Here is a 22,683-nt window from a genome sequence, read left to right on the forward strand (position 1 = left end):
CATTGAAATCATTGGCGGCGTTGTCAGTGTACTTACATGCGCATTTGTGTGATGATCGTTGTTTTTGTGCGCGGTTGTGAGCGTGTTTTACTGTATTTTTGTGCCATGCCTGTGTATTTCCACGTGCTCCCACAGATGTTAATGAGCAATTAACTTTAATTAGCTTAATATGTGCTATTTTTGTGCACAATACACCCCAAAATTGGACATGCAGCATTTTTTTTTTTTTTTTGCACAACCGAAATGTACGCGACCAAATCCATTGAAATCGAGGCGTTCTATTCGCTGCGTACTGCCTGTTTATAATGTGTCCGTGTAATACGCAGCGCTAAGCGTTTCTGCGAATAAGGGCTTTTTCAGACGAACGTATTTTAAAGCGTATTTTGAAAGCCAAAACCAGGAGTCGAGAGAGAAAGTATGGTGGGAAGATTCGCACGTCTCGCATACTTTGGACCGGCTCCTGGTTTGGTTCGCAAAAAACGCTGTAAGATTCGTTCGTCTGAACAAGTCCCAAAAAGCGCAGGTTAGGGCTCATTCACACGGGCGTCTTGTCACCGCATATTTACCGTGCGTAACAGGCGGTGAATGGAGGCAGTAAAAGTCTATAGAATTCCATTCACACCTGCGAGGGGACGTTCGTATAAAACGCAGGGGAAGTAAATCGCAGCACGCTCTATTTCTTCGTGTTTCATACGCCGCTCCTCTCTGCACCAAGTGGGGAATTTAAAGAAAGTCACACTGCGCACGTCCGTGACGTCACAATCCTGGGCATGCGCAGTGCCAATCACAGCACGTACGCGATCTCTGCCGGCAGAGCGAATGGGCTGCGATGAGTACAGCGCTGCGAGGCTTGCGGCGTTGTACTAATATGCCCATATGAATGAGCGCTCAGGGCTTATGCAGACAACCGTGTTTTTTCACCATCCGCACAGCAGCGCCCGTGTGATTGGCTTTAAATACGCGGATGCATTGCGGATTTGTAGACTGATACCAAGCAGGGAGGTGGCGAGGAGGTGGAAGGCCGGCGCTTTGGGCTTGTGACTGCATCCGCATGGAGAAAAAGTCGCATACGCAATCGCCGGCAAGCATTTGAAAATCATTTCCGCACGGACTTGCAGGTCTTCCGCATGTGCCGCGGACATGAGGCTTAAGCTTATTCGCTTTAAAGGGCTTTTCCCGGCAGCGGCGGCTGTGAGTGATGGGATCTGGTGTGTCGGAGTGGAAGCACTGCTCCGGCTTCTGTGTAGTGGCCGGCGATTGTAATTGCAAGCGCAGCTCTCAATGATATCAATGGTAGCTTCGCTTGTAAAAGCTGGGGTCCCATTAACATCATTAGGAGCTGCGCCTGCAATTACAAGCATTGGCCACAACACGGGAGTCGGAGCAGCAGCTTCCACTTTGACCCCGGCTGTGACAGCCACCGCTGCTGGGAAAAGCCCCTTAATAGTAGACGTTTCTACTGCGGTTTTTTGCAGCATTTCGGCAATGTGTGAACGCATCCTTAGACCGGCTTCACAAAAGTGTATACACAATTGCGCATGCCTTGACACAACGTATTTGCGCATTGAACAAGGCTTTTTGTGCAAGTCCTTCACCGTACTTCCTCTGCCGCAGGATGTTCGCGTGCGCGCGGGACACAAAGTGGCGGCGCTTGAAATGGCTAATTCGTCTAATGAGTTCCGGATGTGATCTTTTACAAGCGGGATGCAGCTCCTTACATTTTACGCGCCCATTCGCTCTGGTGCGCAAATACGTAGAAAAACACATTCTATATTTTTTTTTACGCAACCCGAAATGCGTGCGCAAACTACGGAAATGTGAACGAACCCACTGAAATCTCTGGGCTCTATTTTCTATTGCGCACAAATACGTCCGTGTGAAGCCGGCCGTAAAAACGGACACGAACGTGTATAGAAACGTACTGCTGTTCGTATGATGCGTACGGTTTATAAATGGCGCACGTTTGTATATGTTTTTTCATGGAGGGGTTTTCCAAGTAGTTTTATTTTTTTAGTAAAACCTGTTCCAGTAAAATAACCGCTATATTCGCGCCTCTCCCCGCTGCGTTCTGCGCCGGTGACCGGTCCGCCACTTCGGTGTTTACAGCTGCAGTCCCACCCGGTTTACGGGACGTCCCAGGCGCTGCAGCCAATGGCAGAGCTCTGTTATTGGCTGCAGCGCTGCGCTGGGGCGTAAACGTGACGGCCGTATATATACATGTACGCTGGTGTGTATCTGGCCTAAACATGTATGAGCATCCCAATGTTCACAGCCCTCAGGCCTTGTCTACTGCACTTCAGTGCTGAGGGGATTTCTGTGTTGCCACCAATCACAAAGCGTCTTTCATTTTTAACCAGCAGTGCAAAATGCGAGCTGGGATGTCATTGGCTGCTACAGAGCCCGTTCTTGCTGGGCAGCAGCGTGGCGGCAGGGCGCCCGGAACGAAGTGACGGCGGAACTATCAGTGCTGGTATCTGTTTCCCTTTACGAGACGGCGGAACCGGAAGTAGTGGTGCTGCTCTAACACGTGTGTACTGCAGGAGCTGCCGGCGCTGGAGAGAGCAGCATGGGGAAGGAGAAGGTAAGAACCGGGCCGGGAGCCCCACCATCCTGTGACTGCTGGGAGTTGTAGTGCTTATGCTGGACGTGGCTCACTGCGGAGGAGGGGTGCCAATCTACAGCTGGCACAGTCCTGCATCTGGACTGGCATCTGCAGGGTTAGGGCTCTTTCACACCGGCGTGTGCGTATTTTGTACCGAATACGAATTGCGTATTCTGCAGGCAGAAGACAAATCTCAGCATGCTCTGCTGTAGGGGGGGTTCAGTTTGGGCGGCCCCCAATGAAGTCATTAACATTGACTAAACATAGCCGGAATGCCAGCTGAGGGGAGATCCTTCATCTGCGGACATTTACAGTTACTTTCCGCAAAGGATCGCTGGTCTTCCGCTGCGGAATGCCGTTGGTGTGAGCCCGGCCTTACTGGGAGATCTGCCCTGGATTTGGGGGCAGCGCTTGTAGGGGAAGTGCCAGGAACAAGGGCTGTCGCTGCAGGCGCTGCCAGCGGAGGTTATGGCGGCCTGTATGATGTGAGCGGGGTTATCGCCCATCTTCTCGCTGCTAGCGGTGCTTTTAGATGGAGCTATTATTGCTCATGTTGTTAGCCATTCAGTCGTTAGCTACTGTAAAGCCGAGCTCCCTCCATGTTTTTCAGTTGTGTGATATCCACCCCAGTATCCGCTCTGACAGTATCGGCCATCGTGTTCTTTGGCGCCGGGTCGTCTTTTGCCACTGATCTGTCCAAGCATTATAGGTTTCTCCAGCGACTCTGCTCGCAGTAGAATCCTAGAATGGAAGAGTTGAAGGGGACCTCCTGGGCCATCGGGTCCAACCCACTCTGCTTAAAGGGGTTGTCCCGAGGCAGCAAGTGGGTCTATACACTTCTGTATGGCCATATTAATGCACTTTGTAATGTACATTGTGCATTAATTATGAGCCATACAGAAGTTATAAAAAGTTTTATACTTACCTGCTCCGTTGCTAGCGTCCTCGTCTCCATGGTGCCGACTAATTTTCGGCCTCTAATGGCCAAATTAGCCGCGCTTGCGCAGTTCGAGTCTTCTGCTTTCTGCTGTCTTCAATTGGGCCGCTCGTGCAGAATGCCGCCTCCGTGTAGCTCCACCCCGTCACGTGCCGATTCCAGCCTATCAGGAGGCTGGAATCGGCAATGGACCGCACAGAAGCCCTGCGGTCCACAGAGAGAGAGGATCCCGGCGGCCATCTTCAGCAGGTGAGTATGAAGACGCCGGACCGCCGGGATTCGGGTAAGTACTACCCGGTTTGTTTTTTTTAACCCCTGCATCGGGGTTGTCTCGTGCCGAACGGGGGGGGGGGGGGGGTTAAAAAAAACAAAAACCCATTTCGGCGCAGGACAACCCCTTTAATGCATGATTCGATAGTACATGGCCACAATCCGTGAGCCTGACTCCTGTCATCTCCCCCTCCCTGGATATATCGGGTCTTATATGATTCCAGACTTCTCTGTTTGTTACTTTCGCCGGCCCGGACATACACAGCAGCTTTCACCAGCACCACAGCTCAAACACATCAATCCTCCTCCTATCGGCTTCCCTCGCAGTCCAGCTCTCACATCCATACATGGCTCTGGGGAATATGGTGGTTTGCACTATGCTGCGTTAAGTTGCATTGCCGATACTCCTACTTTGCCAGATTTTGTCCATGTTTATCATCACGCTTCACCCCATTGCCATCCTACGTTTTATCTCTGGCCTAGATTCTGCAGCCTGGTCAATATTTGAACCAAGGAAGATGAAGTCTCGCACATGTTCTATGACCTCGTTGTAGATTGGGATTTGAATTTGGCCATTTTTTGCTGTTGCCCATTTTTTCACTTTCAGTTTTAATCTTCCATATCAGCTACTTCAGACCGGCTTCTGTTTCTGCAAGCAGAGTTGTGTCATCCGCATAATGGAGATTGTTGATGTTTCTTCCACCTATTTTCACCCCAGTTTCCAATTCGTCTAGCTCCATTTTCCGCATGATCACTTCCGCATATAGGTTAAACAAGAAGGGTGAGAGGATGCAGCCCTGTCGGATGCCTTTGCTGATCCCAAACCAATCTGTGCCCCCATACTGTGTTTTCACAGGGGCTTCTTGATTGGTGTAAAGTGATTTTTATCAGCTTGACTAGATCAAGCTTATCATTCATAAAAGCATTCAAACAAGTGAAAGTGAATTATACCATTCAGTGTAAACGCAGCCAATGATTGGACGCTTTTTGTTTGTTGTTCCTTTTATGCCACATAAAAGCCATCGTTGGCTCGTTCGCTTATCGTTTGGGTTGACCAGCGCTCGCTCCGTCCCTCTCAGTCACTTATACAGTGAACAGGAACAACTGAACGATTTCCTTTTGCACAAGCCGACGATGTGTCTGCTGTATAAACGGGCTGCCCGAGCGAGTGATGGCGTCACTCACACAATGCATGGTTTGGTGTAAACGGACCCCCGAGTCTCTTCACAGCATAGAGGTTGCCAATAGCTGTGCCTGCCCCCTGCTGGTGGTGCCCGCACCCTAACCTGTCTGTCCAGCAGCTCTGACGTGTTTCTGTTGCCCCAGGTTCGCCTCGTTAATCCCCAGTTCAACAAAACTTGTGGCTACAAAAAGATTTAAAAAATGGCCCCCACCATGTTGTTCGTTGTACGTTCTCCGTGACGGTCACCTCTGTCCTCTTCTCCTGCAGACGAAGAACCAGAAGAAGTTAAAAGCGAATGCTGTCCACAATGCTGAGGAGGAGTACTCCAGCGTCCCGCACTCGTTTGTCTTCCATCGCGGACAGATCGGGAAGAACGTGCAGCAGCTGATCCAGGATGTGAGGAGGGCGATGGAGCCGTTCACTGCCTCCTCGCTCACGGTATGTATCGGGGGTCCGCAGGGATTGCATAAAAATCTTACAGGGGCAGTGAGATGTTTAGAAGTTTTTTTCATTAAAGCGACCCTCTGGCCCTGGAAAAACAAAGATGGCCGCACCAGCTTCTATGACTACACTGTGCATTAGTAGTCTATAGGCCCATTTACACACAACGATTATCGCTCAGAATTCGTTTAACATTGTTTTCAGCTGCAGTCCCATGGGAGAACAATGGAGGTGTATGCAGATAACAGACCACACGCTGTTATCTGCATGTAGATGCTAATAAGCTACTAATAGGCATTAGTTCCTTTTAGGAGCTATGCAAAATGATCACTCAAACTGTCTTTTGAGCGAATTTTGATCGATCGACTTTCCGTGTAAATGGGGCTTAAGACATCACTCCTGCTTTGTTTAACCATTGCTGCCCACATGAGCCGGCCGGTCAGAGCGTCATGTAGTGTCTTAGACCTCCAATGCATACTAATACACAGAGTGCATCAGGTAGTCAGAGAAGCTGGTGCGGCCATCTTTATTTCTCCAGGACCGGAGAGTCGCTTTAACTGGTGAATACTTCTGCAGAGTCTGCACTGGGCACAAGGGGGCGTCTAACAGCATTTTGTGTCCTATTTGGGGGTTTAGTATTCTGCAGAATCGGCCATCACTCCTAATGATCACCTGTAGTTGCCCTGCGGGGGTCCATATGCACTTCTGTTTGTTCTTGCCTTCAGCTGTGTCTCAGGGGTTAATAGGTCGTTCACAATCCACTTTGTTTCTTAGGTCCGCAAGAATAACAGCCTGAAGGATTTTGTGGCGGTGGCCGGTCCCCTCGGGGTCACCCACTTCCTGATATTCAGCAAAACAGAAGCAAACGTCAACTTTGTAAGTAAATCACTTGAGACGCGATCAAGCTTGAACAACTCCCTTTATGACGTATGACAGTGGGATTAGTGGGGTCCGATTGTTGGGGTCCTCCGTGTTCCTGGGAGCGGTGGTGCCCGGTTTGGCGGTGCATCCAAGCTCAGTGTCTGCGCTGACGGATGTTTCCATATCCCCCCATTAAGCGGTTGCACCAGTCTGTCACTATAGGGTGACTTCTTTCCCTGCAGGGACGTCGCTGTGAATGGCTCTTTAGTCGTGCGTGCGCAGTTGGCGCTCCGTTCATTCTATCGCTGACATATACTGCAGTGCACGCCGCTCAGCTATCTCTGCGGCCCCATCCGTAGCACCAATTCACTTCAGTGAGAGCTGCAGAAACCGCAGTGCCAAGCGCTCGTCTCTTTCCAGCAGCTGCTCGGAAGACCGCAACCAGGTTTTTGCATGTCGGCCATGAAAAGCCGAGAGGCGAATGCCCCTTTAAGGACAGAGCTGTAGTTATTTTGTAACTATTTACATTAAATTTCCAGGAATATCTAATAACGCTAAATTTTGTTTATTTTTCCCATCATTAGAAATTTGTCCGTTTGCCAAGAGGCCCCACGCTGCACTTCAGGGTGGCACAGGTTGGTATCGCTTCTGTTCTCTGAGCAGCTTTCTGAAAGTTTTGTCCTCTTCTCCTTCTTATTTCTTCTTTATTGACATAACTCACAGGGTCCCTTGTAGACCCCTATCTGCGGGCAGCACAGTATAGTGGCAGACCGCTGGGCTCAGCACTTACACGGATGTAGAGGGGAGATTGATGCGGCTCTTTTCTATTCAGGTTTTTTTTTTCTTATCTTACCATTATTTTTTTCTTATTTATTGTAGTCCCCTGCTTGAACTAGTGATTATTTGATTGCATGTTCAATATACTGCAATACTTCAGTATTGCAGTATATCGTAGACTCAGAGGCATTCTATTAAGCCCTGTCACAGGCACAGCTTAATAGGCAAAAACCTGTAACGGGCCTGAGGCTTTCACAAGGCCTCATGCTGCCATGGCAGACGTACGCACCACCTGATACTGTTGCCAGGGGGTTGTCGAACAGACCTAGGGATCCCCTCCCTGTGTCAGGCAAATTTAAATGCCGCTGTGAGCATTGAAAGCCGCATCTAAACAGTTAAACTGCCGGGATCGGCATGATTTCCGATCCCAATCTCTGCAGCGGTGAAAGACAGACAAGTGCTGAATGTAGAGCCGCTTCGGCTCCGTACACTGACCCGCGGTGTATTTACATTGGGTGATAAGGGGTTAAGGACGCCTATTGGTCAGTCATGTGCAGAAGAACCTCAGTTTGCGTAGAGAGAATAGTTTGGTGCCTAAAACGTTCCTGATTAGATAAGTTGCAAGCACTGGTTCCTCTACTTCCATCCTTGTGATATTCTGGACTACCGGGCAGCTCTAGTGCCGGACTATAGAACCTTTATCGTGCGGATTTTCTCTCGGCCAATGGAACGTAAGCGGGAACGTGACTGCCATGAGGTACATGTTGATCCGGGCCCCAGACTCTCCCAAGGGGTCTTAGCCTGGCTGATAAGTCTTTCCCTTCTTGCTCGCAGTACTCCTTGGTGAAGGACGTGGTCTCCTCCCTGAAGAAGCACCGGATGCACGAGCAGCAGTTCGCTTTTCCTCCCCTCCTGGTCCTTAATAATTTTGGTACACAAGGAATGCATGTGAAGGTTATGGCCACGATGTTCCAGAACATGTTCCCCTCCATCAATGTACACAAGGTAAAAGCTTCAGTAGCACCCCCTCTGCTTTACACTGCAGCGCTGATTCCTAGCATTGATCATATAGGGCAGTAGTACTAATCACTTATCTGTTGTGCACATAGAGGTTATATGGGTGCACTCATAATGGGCTTCAATGTCCCCCCACCCCCCATCCTTTTCCACTACTCCAGTGATTGTACCCCGATTCATGTTCCTTAAAGGGGTTGTCCACTTTCTACTGCCTTCATTTTTTTTTCAGTTATAGAATAGGATATAATACACTTTTCTAATCTATGTATATTTTAATATTCTGCTCACATACCTTTCTTATATCCGTTCAGTGGCCCCTATTTGGATAGTAGAATGGTACAGTCCATAATAATGGACGTCAGTCAAGTTACCCCCCGAACATGTCATGTGCCGCCCCCCCCCCCTCCCCCTCTAGGAGATGAATTGAAGTTTACTGAGGAGCAGAATGCACACCGTATTACTACAGCATCGTCCCCTTATGTCTGTCCATTACTATGGAATATACCATTCTGCTATACAGATAGGGGCCACCGTGCTGATATAAGAAAGGTGTGTGCGCGGAATATTAATTGCGTGTAGATCAGAAAACTGTCTGCTTTCCTATTCTATAACAGTAGAGCGGAGCATCCGATGGCCGCCGGTGATGACGTTGTATAGTCTGCTGAGGGCTTCCAGTGATCCTCTGGAGTAAACGCTCTGAGGCGGCCATGTAGCTCACTGAGGAGAAGGAAGGGATGATGGGAAATCCACAGCCAATAGTGCGTCATCATGACCATATTCTGCAGGGGATTTTTTTTTTTGCTAAAAGTTGACAAAGTTTGTTAAAACTCCATTCACTTACATTGCGGGTCCGTGGGCCGTCCGTGAGTTAACATGGGCAGCGCACCGACCCAAATATGTTAGTGTGCCCGAGGCCGAGCCCTCTTACCCTGCCTGGGGCTTCCTGTAGCATTGCTTTGGCATGATATTAACCCCTCCTTGCTCCCTTCCCGGCTGACGCTGTGTTTTACACGTTGCAGGTGAACTTGAACACAATTCGCAGATGCATCCTCATCAACTACAACGCCGAAACCCAGCTGCTGGAGTTCAGGCATTAGTAAGTAGTACTTTGACTCCCAGTTGGTGCCACGCTGCATCCTGCTTGTAGTGTGAAGCGACAGGACGGCGCAGGATTAGAGCCTGCGGCTGGGGAACATGTCGTCCGTGACGCACGCGCTTCTGTTGTAATTTGCTGATTCCATAATTCTAGTTACCTTTGGAAACAGTCAGCAGTTTAGATCCATCCTGCTGTCAATTCAGAGACTGGAGGGGATGTGCCCCCCCCTCCTGCTGAGGCCGATCCTACTCAGACCGCTTTTTGAAATGTTACGGTACAACGCTCCCATTGATTTCAATGGGGCTTCGCAGACCTGCGGTCAATCGCGGCGTTTCGAATACAGCGGGGGTTTTTTTTGTTTTTGTTTATTTTAGCACAGTCTGCTATATTTTCTCACGTTTTACTGCTTTTTAACGCCTCCTCACCCATCAGAGTGATTGTGGGCGTTAAAAAACGCTGTTCAGTGGGTTCAAATATGCCGCACGAAATCGCGTGAACACGTGCGAGAGCAGCCTGCGGTGTACCTGCACAGGGGCGCCCCCAGCTACGTGGGGCACTGTAGCTGACCCCGTTTACGTGAATGAGGCACCACAGTGCAGGTAAAAACAGTAAGGGGGTCGCAGCGCTGTCCTTCATTGGCAGGATAAGTGAGGGTCCCAGAAGTCGAACCCCACCAATCATAAAGTGACTTACTATCCCTTTATATAATTGGAGTACCGCTTTAAATGAAGCCGCACCCCTTCAGTTTTTCAGTACAAGTAGACAACCAGGATCTACTCTACTGACCAGGAGCAGAAACTCTGAAACCTTCCTCTCTACCATTGTGTCCCTGATTTGGCTGATATCTCTAATCGTATTGGAAGCTTTGAGGGTTGGACAATGACTTACAGGGTAATAAACTGTAGGGGGGCACTAGAGAGACCATTTTCGTCTTTCTGGAAGAGGGCTATTTTTCTTAGAGGCATATTGTTCCATTGCTGCAGTTCTTCCACACTGTCTGTAGGGGCACTGTTGTTCTCAGCTATGATAGCCTTGTCTGTTATGTCTTTACAGCAGTTTGAAGGTGGTCCCAGTAGGGATGAGCAAAGGGATGAAGAAGCTTCTCCAGGAGAAATTCCCCAACATGAGCCGCTGGGAGGACATCAGTGAGTTACTGGTCAAGTAAGTGGCTTAGGACTCATTCAGGTATTGTTTCTCCTTAGGGAGAGCACCTAGAAGGTGTAAGGAGGCTTATGAGGCCATCCATGCTCCTCTGGGAAATATGCAAATGCAAGATAGGTGGCGCTGTAGAGGCATTATTCTATCAGGAGGCAGCAGTCCTGCAAGTCAATGTAGGATCTCTTAACAAGCCTTGTAGCAATGACTGGGAATTGTGAGCCAAAGCCAACCATGCACAGACATGGGCACACTGATGGGCAATCACTTCGAAACATCTGTCTGTGCATGGTTGGCTTTGGCTCACAATTCCCAGTTGTTGTTACAAGCCTTGTAAAAAGGCCTGACATTAACATGCAGGAATGCGGCCTTTCAATAGGTGGCGCTGTATAGGCAATGTTTCAGCTTCTCATTAGAACTTATTCAATAACATCACTGCTGGGCACCACAAATCACAATATAAGAAAGGGGTGCGAAAATGGATGTGAGAACTGTTCAAATTGCATAACAAGAGACCCATCCAAAAATCAGCACACCACTCTGTAATAATACAAATCAAACAATCTTTATTGACATGATACAACCCTGACAAACAAAGTAACACTTAGGCTCACACAGGTGTTTGTAAAAACGCTGCCTTTTTAAACAGTGTTGCAATAGATGATGAGGTGCGCTTGAAAGGCGCTGCCACACACAAAAATAGAACAAACGGCGTTTGTGTAACGCGGCATTTAGAAACTCTGAGCTAAACCGCTCTGCTGAGAAGCCCCATTGGAATCAGTACAGCGCTTTTAGTGGGCGCTTCAAACACTTGCTGTAACGCTGTAAGAATAACTCCTGTGTGAGCGGCCTTAAAGGGAGCAATGCGATAACGGCAGCTATAGGCAAATCTCAAATACGAGACCAATACCTACACAGGAGTCACAAAAAAAAAATCAATCCGAGATAAGGGAACAAAGAATGTGGAGAACATTTCATCTAAGAAAAAGCACATAAATATATGTGTATATATGAGAAGGCACACGGTCAATGTAAATATCCAAAGAGTTGGTCCAAGTAAACAGTGATCATTACACACTAAGCCATAAATCATTACCTACCCCTGCGTGTACGGCTGCAATAATGCGGCTTCCCCGTGGGAGCTAATATGAGATCCAGTGTAGCATCATTAAATAGTCCCAAATTAATTTGCCTCCCAAAAAAACTGAAAAAATTAATAACCCGCCTGGCCACGCTCCACAATCCCAGCACAGTAGAAGTGACTCAGTGTGCAGAATGAAGTAGTACACTGCACATGTCTCAAATAGGGGGTACTAAGGATACAAGCATTCAGACCGCTCATCCATCCATGCGTAGGACTTATTCAGACGCTGTATTTTCAGTGCACGTTCTCTCTACAACAGAATATACTCGGGTGGACTGATACCATGTTTCCCCAAAAATGAGACCTACCCTGAAAATAAACCCTCCCTGATTTTTCAGGATTTTCTAGGAGGCTTGAAACCTAGATACTTAGCAGGCTTTGTCCGGGTCCTCCTGCTGCTATCCGGAGCTCCGCTGTGCATCCTGCAGTTCCATGCCCACAGAAGGACACTTCTTAGTTATGGGATTCATAAATCCCACCTCCAGGAAGCGATGGCTCTGATTGGTTCTTGAGCACTGCTCAGCCAAGCAATGCAGCGCTTGATGAACCAATCAGAGCCATCGCTTTGTGGAGGTGGGATTTCTGAATTAGCCAATCAATGCCAGAGCTCCAGAGAGCAGCAGGAGGAACCTGGACCAAGCCTGCTAGGTAATTATAACAAGACATTCCCCGAAAATAAGACCTAACTCCTCTTTTGGGGCAAAAATTAATATAAAATGGGGTCTTATTTTCGTTGGAAACATGGAAGTAGCCAGCGAGGCTACTCATACATGCAATTTTTCCACCAGTGTATTTTGTGTCCACCTTTGCGGTCAGCCGTCTGCGTGTTTGCTACATACCTTGTTGGGTATTGCCCGCATTATGCCGTACTGATGTCCGGTCTGTGTGTTTCATGCTCTCTTGGTTTGGTTGCAGTTGACTGACTTCTCATTCCCATATTGCAGAGGAGCCAACCTCTCGGAGAGCGAGGCTGAGCAGGATGGAGACCACAACATCACCGAGCTGCCCCAGGTGTATGCTGGACGCGGCAATATGAAGTCCGAGCAAAGCGCCGTGCGTCTAACAGAGGTGTGTAGCTGTGTGGGGCGGATCCTCGTGTTATTAGTCATCTATGGGTAGATCTGAGATATTAAATGATGTATATGTGCACTTTCAACATGACCCCTCTTGCCCCCAGATCGGCCCCAGGATGACTCTACAGTTGGTCAAGATTGAGGAGGGCTTAAGTGACGGGAAAGTCTTATACCACAGTTTCGGTAAGCAGCCGGTCGTTTGTTTTCCTTCTTACAGTAAATTCCTTTAGTCCGGCGTGTCCAATAATACATCATGCTGCTTTGGGTTTCTGTGGATGCCGGAGTAAAGCGGATCCTGGAAACAGCTTGTGACTGAAAGGGGTCAGAGGAGGATGCCCGGAATCTTTCTGATGAGCAGGCAATGCACAGTCAAGCAAACTGCATCCCCATACAATGCTACTGCTCCAATTAACATTTGTGAGCGCACAACACGTCTTTCCTTAGCACGTTTGGGGTATAACAGCAGGCAACCCGTTCTAGCACTATTGCTGTCTAAGAAAAACAAGGTGAAACTCCAAGGGGCAAAAGGGCGCAAAAAATATTGCTGATTAGCAGAAAGCATCTCTTGGTCTGACGTATCCAGATTCCTGTTGCCCCATGCTGATGGGAGGCCAGAATTTGGCACAAGCAGCAGGAATCGATGATCCCTTCCTGTCAGCTGATCAGAGCATGTCAGCACTTCCATGGAATCTGCAGCAACTGCAAGAAGCTTCCTGTCCGCAGGGGCCGATATTCCTGCAGAAGGATTTCATCACCAATGGAGTCTACGCCACAGAGCATTGCTGCTGTTCTGGCAGCCAGACGGGGTCCAACGCACCACTAGATGGGAGTCTGATATAGTGGCCATTCAGCATATGCACAATATGTCGGGTCTTTCTGTATTCTTGCCATCCACATTACTTCTTACAATTATTTCTTTTCTTTCTCCATCGCAGTCCAAAAGACCGAGGAGGAGATTAAGGCGATGCTGGATCGTAGAGAGAAGAAGCTGAAACAGAAGAGCGAGCGGAAGAAGAAGCAGGAGCAGGACGTACAGCGCAAAAAGGAGACGAAGGAGGAGAACAAGTGAGTCCTGGCACTGGGGGTACAACTCCTGGGCTCCCACCAAAGCCGAGATGGGGCTGCCGACAGTGGCGACCAGCCATAGAGATTGACAAATGGTCTCCTTTGATGGCTTGCATTGCTTCCGTCCATTACAAACCGCCCTTCTCCATTCATATTCCTGTTTTTGGATCCCTATGGGTCCTATTCCCACCCCCCCACCATCCCCTTCAGTCCGATGGCTGGGAAATAGTTCACCTCACATCTATTCAGCAAACCCAGCAGGTTTCTCATGTTATGCAGTAGACCATAATAATTACTCCCATTTGATATGAGATGGGGTTATGGGTAGTGAGAGATGTGCATGTGACCCTAAAGATATCGGTGACCTACAGGGATTGGTTGTTTTCTTCAGGTCTCATTCACACGGCCGTATTTGTGCTCCGTAATACAAAGCGCTTAAACCCCATTGACTTGCATTTGAGTACTCAGGTGTGCCTTTTTCACGAGTGTCAACAAATTGCAGCATGTCCTATTTTGCCCCGTATTACAGACCGAAATTGGCCATTAAAGTCAGTGGGATTGCATGAATAAATACACGATGCATGTGTATTCACTGTATATTTACTGACGAAGGCAGAAGAAATCAATGGAACCTTTTTGCTTTTTTTCTATGCGTGTACACAGGAATACACACAAATAAAAATGGAGAAAGGACCAAATACACAATGAGTTCGCCCAGTTTTGGTCCATGAATTAGAGAGTTCGTGGACCAAAACTGAATACACCTATGTGAATGAGCCCTCAACCCCTATAGATGTTGAATGGACCAGCAGCCGTCATGCTTGGCTGTGGCTGCGTTCAGGTGACTCCCCACCCTTATTGTGCAGGAAGGAGGAATGGGACCCTGTTTTAGTGATTTGTGAGGGATTCCAGCAGTGGGGTCTCCAGTGGTCAGACTTGAACGAACCTTTTAAGATTTTGTGTATGGGCCTTGTATAGTCAGCACTAGAGATGAGCGAGCGTACTCGGAAAAGCACTACTCGCTCGAGTAATTTGCTTTATCCGAGTATCGCTGTGCTCGGGTCTGAAGATTCGGGTGCCGGCACGGAGCGGGGAGCTGCAGGGGAGAGCGGGGAGGAACGGAGGGGAGATCTTTCTCTCCCTCTCTCCCGCCCGCTCTCCCCTGCTCCCCGCTGCGACTCACCTGTCAGCCGCAGCGGCACCCGAATCTTCAGGGACGAGCACAGCGATACTCGGATAAAGCAAATTACTCGAGCGAGTAGTGCTTTTCCGAGTACGCTCGCTCATCTCTAGTCAGCACCTCTTCTAATCATGTCTTAAGTGGTTGTCCACATGCTCCTTTATTGCATGGGGACATCCTAAATGGTTGCGCCGCACTCCAGACCCCCTAAACTGGTTCTTGCTATGGACAATTGACTCCAACAATACAGATGTGGAATGTGGGCACACCAGCGTGCAGTGAGCAGGGGCAGCTCCAAAATGGGGTCTGCCCTCTATAGACAGCCAGTTTATATGGAGTCCTGTTTTGCATCACTTTGCCCTATCTATCTCCTGACCGGGTTGTAAAGCATCACTTCTGTCCCTTTACCCCCAGGAACCGCAGCTTGGCCGGCATGAAGCGGAAGCGACCGGAGGATGAAGACAGCGACGTGGAGGACCCTGGAGCGTCTGCTGAACAAGATGCGGCCAACGTGTCAGAAGATGACGACGCAGAGTATTACAGACAGGCCGTCGGGGAGGAACCAGACAAAGGTGCCACCTTTATAGGGCTGCGTACACAGGGCACTATATGCCAGCCTTAATGTGTGCTGCCGTATGCTGCCAGTCTTCATGACACCTGGACCCCCAGTGATCAGCGCTCCTCAGGTCAAAAGCTTATAAAACTAGAGGTGCCCCTTATTGATGAGGTTGAAACTGGCACTAAAAGCTTTACCTGCTTGCCCGAAAGGAAGCTGCATGCACTGCTGTCCATCATGGAGGTGGAAGCTGTCGGCTGGATTACGGTTATTGCAGCTGTCAGAGATTTGCATATTGTAAAATCTCAATAAAAATATAAAAGGGGAAATGCAGAATAATAAATCTTTATTTGTATAGCGCCAACTTATTCTGCAGACGCTTCAAATCAGAGGGTACATAAACAGATCTTACATACAGTACTAAACTAATAATTAGAATAGGATGAGGGTCCTGCTCACAAGAGCTTACACTCTATGAGAAAGTAGATGGGACAAGAGGCAGCAGTGCCTGTTCTGTACGATGGTCCGGCCATCTTTATATAAATTGGTTAGAATCCATAAAGCTGTATGAGTCGCTCATCAGTGGCTATCTGTGTATGTACAGATATGAAGTGTGGGGGGGATACCGTGGGATAAAGGGGGTCAGAAACTGGGGGAGAATGTAGAAGAGGAGTAAATAAGGAAGTTTTAGGGAGGCCTATTATATTCCGTAATTTAACGTGACGATTTTTAGGGTGCACTTAAACTGAGCGCTGGGCATTATTAACCTGATTGTCCAAGTAGCTCATTCCAGAAAACTGGTGCAGCTTGGGAAAAATCTAGGAGATGGGAGTGTGAGGTTTGGATTAAGGAGGAACTTGGTCTACAATCAGTGGCACATCAGAGAGCACGGGTAGTGGGGTAGACCGAGATGAAGGAGGAGAGATGGGGAGGTGCAGCACTGTGGAGAGCTTTATGGATGAGACTTGAATATGAATTGAATACTGGACCTGTATGCGACAAATTTCCTCCCCGTCCTGGCCAAAGTCAAAAAACTACTACGCTCATATGATCTTCCCTTTATTTCATGGCTGGGCCGGAAGAACATCCTAAAATCCTATGTTATTCCCATAATCCTTTATAAAATGAGGCTTCTCCCTATTTCCCTCCCAACCAGTTTCTTCAAAACGCTTCGTACACTTTTTTTCCAGATATCTCTGGAGGGGCAGGAGGCCTAGACTGGCCTATGGCCTGCTGACCAAGAGGCGCACGGAAGGAGGAGTGGACCTCCCCTGTCCGGGAGTTCTATCTTGCTACTCTCTTGAATCACTGGATAGAGCTTACACACCCTAATAGAGATCCACTGATACAACGCCTTGCAAAAGGTTCTTATGGCCCTTCTCTGATAGAAGATCTTTGGTTCCCTGAGGGGGCGAGCAGAAGGGATCGGAAGAAAAGCCCCCTTCTAGAGGGAGCAATGGAATCCTGGGCTGCCTTGGGGAGGACCTTAGCCCCTCCCCCTTCCCCCCGCACGCCCCTGTCTGCCTTATATAAATTTATGATCCTCTCTCTAGACTCTTGCTCGACACGGGCGTGGAGGATGCTTTCCGGCAAATACTTTCACGATGTTCCTACCCTCAACCAGGAGACCACCCTTACTTTTATAGACTATCTCCTACCCAATCGGCCCCTCCCCTTCCTGGTAACGACCCATGTGAGGAAGGTCCTGAGTGATTTTCGAAAAACCCGCGGTCCTTCTAGGCCACTTACCTCTTTTGAAACCGCCATTGGCAGCCCCTCTAACCCTTCTCTGAGGAAAATCTCTCTCATTCGCAAAAACTTTGTATCCCGCCCTGTGTTTACGAAACCTGCCTTCCTTTTCTCCTGGGAGAAGGAGCTACACATTACCCTCTCAGAAAGCGAGACCAAATCGATCTTGAAGACAGCTTTTGGGGTCTCCCCTTGCGTCACCGCCCAAGAGTCACATTACAAGCTCCTGGCGCGGTGGTACAGAACCCCGCAGTGGCTGCGTGATCACAAATTGGTGGCTGAGGACATGTGTTGGAGATGTGGGAGATCCACGGGTTCCTACCTTCACATCTGGTGGGATTGCCCGAATATCATTCCTTTTTGGAAGGATCTGGCAATCGTGATAAAAAAACTCCTACCTGATTTAGTGCTCTCCCCAGATGTGGTACTCCTGTGGAGACCTACCCCTGCCTTTCACCCGTGTAAGCACAGGTTGGTCGCTCTGCTGATCGACTCTGCTAAATCTCTTATCCCACTTTTGTGGAAACAGAGGGATCCTCCCACGGTAGCCTTATGGAGGTCCAAAGTTGATATGCTAGCGAATTTAGAGGAGCTCTCAAGCTGGTCAAACGGAACACATGATAGATTCTTGAAGATTTGGGAACCCTGGCAGGAAATTAGGAGAGCTGACCCGTGTTAAACGGCAGAGGACGCGTCTAGAGGGTGAGCGGTGGTTATCCTGACCCAAACATTTCAACCTCTCGCAGAAAAACCTTCCTCCTAGCCCTCCTTGGCGGCAGCTGACCCCTGAGGGGCCTCCCGTCGCCCAAAGCTTTAGAGATGATAGATATCTGGTGACCTTTGGAGCGAGCATACATTTCTAACGGAACATCGAGACACGGAATTGTTCGGAGAAGTGCAAAGCCCCTCCCCCCTCCCTACCACACCTCTTTCTTCCCCTCTCCTACTACCCATTTAATTTACCCCCCCAGTTGTCTGTCATGTCTTGTCTGCAATTAAGAGGCTGTTGAGTACAACCTACTGCCATTTCACTTCAGTTATAGCCTCCTGTTCTAGAAGAGGCCCACATAATTCTTTTTTCCTTAGAAAGGCCCCCTTTCCTGTAGGACCATTAAGATCTACGTATTATCTCTAATCCAGGATCCACGAGGGAGGCGCACCTGTGTCTTTATGGATGATATTTGTACCTCTTATTCTGATTTGTACTGTTATGTATGTCTCTGTTTATTCTATAAAACTAATAAATATTGATTTAAAAAAAAAAAAAAAAAAAAAGAATACCACAGTGGAGCCATTGATGTAGCAGGATAGAAAGATGAGCTTGGCTGCTGCATTCAGGGTGGATTGGACAGTGTGGAGTTCTAGTGATGGGAAGATAAGTAGTGAGTTACAGTAATTAAGGAGAGAGAGGGTCGGGTTGATGAGTTGTGTGTTTTGGGGGTTTTTTTTGTTTTTTTTAAGCTGTTTCTACAGAAAAAAAGATTTTCTGAGGTACAAGTTAAGATAGTTTTCACCTCCGGCAGAACTGGTCTTCCATCTAATATATGATCACACATTCATTTGAATGGCCCCAATGTAATTCTACACATCTCCTGTAGTGGCCACTGTGGGGAAAACGACTGGTACTTTCCCCAGTGATAACAGCTGATCAGAGGGAGTTGCAGAATTCTGCTTGGATGGTTATTCTGTTTTTTTTATGTATTCTGACTTTTCCTTCATCCTCTTTGCAGAACTCTTCCTTCATGGTAAGAAGTCATTTCCAGGCCGGAGATCTGGACCTCCCCAGAAGAAATTTAAAAAATCTAAAGGCTTTGTGAAACAAAGTGAGGCCTCCCAGAGCCCCAGCGGACATCACAAGGCCAAATTTTCCTTGCACAAAGGTGCTAAGAGCCCCAAAGGACAATCGCCCAGACCTGGTAAAAAGGGACAGAAATCATTTAAAAATCTTGAGGGCCGATCCCCAAATAAACACGCAGGGGGTGCAAGGAAGAAAAAGCCGATGGGAGCCAAGAAGTCCAGAGAATTTGGCTCTAAAGACCAAAAGAGGGGCAAAAAGGTCAAGTTTGCTGAAGGACCTAAAACAGGGGGTCCAAAGGGGAAAGCCTTCAGACATAAGAAAAAGTAACCATACGAGGGCGACACTGAGAACGTTCCCTGTAAATATCTGTAATTATATCATGACGCCTCCAAATAAAATATATTTTGCTCCTTTATTTACCCTTCTACTTGCCAGCAGTGCCTGAAGTATCCACAGGGGGCAGACTTGTGCTGACTTTCATGACTATTGAAGCACCCTCCGCTCCCGATGGCCTCAGGTCTCTGACTACTTTATGTGTACTATGCATTATTATAGTCCGTGAAGGTTACAGAGGTAAGCCGCCTCGCTCGCATGTATCCTTCCGCCAAAAAATCGGCTGATTAAGGCATTTTTTTTTATTTTTAAACTAAGCCAATGTATGGCCTCTGAGAGAGAGAATGCGTCCGCAGTGGCCTGCAGTATGGAACGATAGGACTTACTATATTTTCCACATAGTGTTTGCCATAAACATGAGTCTGCCCATTTTTGCTCCCGGTACATTGATACAAGAGCAAATGATACAAAAAAAGATTCATTTAACGAATGCCCAATAAACCGGGGGGGCTGTCTAAATGCACACCCATTTTTCTAATCCCATAGAACCTCATTAAAGGGGGTTGTCTAGCAATAGATAAACCATGGCTGCTTTCTTTCGGGAACAGCGCTACCCCCATCCATAGGTTGTATTTGGTATTGCAGCTCGGCTCCATTGGAGTGAATAGGGCTGAGATGCAATACCACACACAACCCATGGACAGGGGTGGAGCTGTTTTTTTTTTAAGCAAACAGCCATGTTGTTGTAATTCTAGACAATCCCTTTAACTTTCATTGTCCTCTACTGCTCGGACTATATGACTAGCGGTTGTATAACCTTACCCAATGTTTGTTTTTCAGTCATTTGGGGAACTTCAAGCCTTGACTTGAAGAATATGAGTCACACTATAAAATCTGTTGAGGTTAAAGGGGTATTCCCAAAAGTGTGATCAGTGGGGGGCTCACTGCTGAGACCCCACCAATCCAAGAACGTGGGTTCCATGTCCCCCTCTCCTCCTCACCACAGGCTCGCTGGAGGAGAGATAGGGAGGTACAGCACTGTGGAGAACTTTATGGATGAGACTTGAAGATGAATTGAATTCCACAGTGGAGCCATCGATGTGGTGGGAGGATAGAAAGATATGAGCCTGGCTGCTGCATTCAAGGTGAGAAGGAGATTGAATGGAGTGGGGCTGAGCATGCCCAGTGTTGCTCCAGTCATGTTCGTTGGGGCCGCTGGCAATAGTGGAGTGCTAATACTTGGTTATTTCCATTAGACCTATTGAAATTAATGGAGCAACACCGTACGTCTGACCACCGCGCCATTCAATCTCCACATGACTGCAGCGGTAAGGAGGTGGGGGCTTGGGAGAGACCCCCACTGATCAGACTTTATCAGCTTTCCAACAGATAGGTGATAAGTCTATTTTAGGAATACTCCTTTAAGCAAAATAGGAAATGCAGTACATGTTCCAAAGGTATATGTCTTAGACCCCCTGTACAGGGGAGGGGCTCATGATAAAATGCGCCAAATTAAAGAAAGACCTGCAGATATTCCTGTAAATGTCCGCCAGTCCTAAGGAGGAGAAATATATTCAGTGCACCAATTTGTTCCATGTGGGTGATCTCTCCTGCTAAGCCCATGCCTCCGGCCACAATATCGAGAAGTCTCCCCCAAGGTCTGGTTTCCGCCTATAGCGCAGTATATGCTGGGTGTCCTATGAAGTGTGCTCAATGCCAAGCAGCCACAGGAGTGGTGTAAAGCACGAGTTTCTCAGCTCCAGTCTTTAATTACCCCCAAAAGCTCATGCTGTGTTTTTGATGATGTGAGCCGATTACGAAACCCGGCGGCACGCTGTAAGCATGTGGATTTCCTGTTTGGTCTGGTGGAACGAGGAGATGAAGGAAGTGAAGCGGTTGTTATGGTGCTGCCAGAAGAGCAGGACATGGCGGTTTGCAGCGACAGCTGCGGGCTCGCGGTCTGGGACATGTCGTCTGATTCATGTCTTCAGCTGTCCATAAGCAACTAATGCGTCTCCTACGGCATGCTGGGGGTTGTAGTTCCACAACTGTATATCTGTTCAGTCTAGTGGTCTCGCTTTGGCATGTTCTATCAGACTCTGTGTAGGGAGGTATAAGGAAGCAATGCTTCTGGCGGAGAGCATCTCACTATATACAGAGCATTTACAGCAGCACCCGGAGGTTGTACAGCTCCATGCCCGCGGCCGTAAGCTCTTCAAGGGGTTGTCCAGTTCATGTTTAACTTTTGTATAAAATTATTTGGATCTGATTTTAAAAATGGTACATGCCTGCCCCGAGCGCTGCAGCCCCGCGATACACCTGTCTCAATTGACGGCAGAAGTCAGATGACTGCCACCTTGCAATCAGAGGCCGCAGTTTCACTGCTCCAAACTCCTGGCATCGTAGCGGCTAGCATGTGTGCCAGGATTTGGGTTATCAGGCGGGCATCCTAAGGGCACATTCACACAGTGTGGAATTCTGTTCAGGGCTCAGTCAAAGGTGCCCAAAAACAGCCTTGTGAGGAAGCCCCCAACAGAAGCGTTTACTGCCCTTAGATACCACTTAGGTGTCGGTTTGACAAGGATTCCCTTAGTTTCCGCTATACTAGGAGTATAAATTTGCATAGTTGTCTGCACTATAGTATACTCCAAATACAGGGGAAACTAACAATCCTTGTCAAATCAACAGCAAGGTGGTAACGCTCTGACTAATGACAATTAATGGTTCAGTTCCAGGTTGCCACTGGAAGTGGTGAGTTCTCCTTCAATCGAAGTCTTCAAACAAAGGCTGGACAGACATCTGTCTGGGATGATGTAGTAAATCCTGCACTGAGCAGGGGGTTGAACCCTGGAGGTCCCTTCCAACTCTACCATTCTAGGAGTCTGAGTTTGGGGATTCCCTCACAATGCTGTTAATGGCACCTGTGACAAAACGCCAGATGGGATCCTACAGTATACAAATACGCTATGTGAATACTCTCTAAGGGTCTGTTTACACCAAAAACGGGGTACAAAACAGCCTCATTTGGTGAAGGGTTTGATCTGCAACACATCTCATTTCAAAGGGTGAGTTCTGCTGCAGATCCGCAGCAACAGGGCTGTAGATTTTGAGATAGAAATTCTGCCCAAATGTCCGTGTGTGAACGTATCCTTGGGCTGAGAACAAGGCGGTGGGGCTACCGTTACACAATGGTAGGGTGTCGGAGAGCAAAACATCCCGCCCTGTTGCTTCCCTCCTCTTGCAGAATTGCCCATCTCTCATCCTGTTGTCCGTTCTACCAAGTTCTGTGCACTAAAGAGGTGATTTCCAAAGTGACTTAAATCCAACATACGCCGTTTCCCACACAACAGGATTTCCCCCAGTCGTCTCCACGACAGCACCAATGAGATTGCCTCCTCCTGGTAGGACAGGAACATACTGAGAGGTTAAAAGCTCCCCCCCTTCCC

The 22,683-nt window shown here is 48.2% G+C and overlaps 1 protein-coding gene across 1 annotated transcript; it reads left to right on the forward strand.

The window, feature by feature from the left end:
* The first annotated feature begins 2,456 nt into the window (after nt 1-2,456).
* PPAN (peter pan homolog) lies at nt 2,457-19,319 on the forward strand. The gene is made up of 12 exons (XM_066593559.1): nt 2,457-2,581; nt 5,260-5,430; nt 6,208-6,309; nt 6,879-6,929; nt 7,906-8,076; nt 9,108-9,184; nt 10,238-10,345; nt 12,428-12,551; nt 12,661-12,739; nt 13,492-13,621; nt 15,216-15,373; nt 18,837-19,319. Exons 1-12 carry the CDS (start codon nt 2,567-2,569, stop codon nt 19,229-19,231), a joined length of 1,581 nt encoding a protein of 526 aa, XP_066449656.1. The 5' UTR covers nt 2,457-2,566; the 3' UTR covers nt 19,232-19,319.
* Nucleotides 19,320-22,683: the final 3,364 nt, after the last annotated feature.

Source organism: Eleutherodactylus coqui, chromosome 2 (assembly GCF_035609145.1).
Source record: "Eleutherodactylus coqui strain aEleCoq1 chromosome 2, aEleCoq1.hap1, whole genome shotgun sequence".
NCBI lineage: Eukaryota > Metazoa > Chordata > Amphibia > Anura > Eleutherodactylidae > Eleutherodactylus > Eleutherodactylus coqui.

Excerpts from the sequence above, each read along its gene's own strand:
- PPAN (XM_066593559.1), top strand. Across the intron at positions 6,930-7,905 it reads TGCACTTCAGGGTGGCACAG|TACTCCTTGGTGAAGGACGT; the intron begins GTTGGTATCGCT and ends TCTTGCTCGCAG. Across the intron at positions 10,346-12,427 it reads ATCAGTGAGTTACTGGTCAA|AGGAGCCAACCTCTCGGAGA; the intron begins GTAAGTGGCTTA and ends CCCATATTGCAG.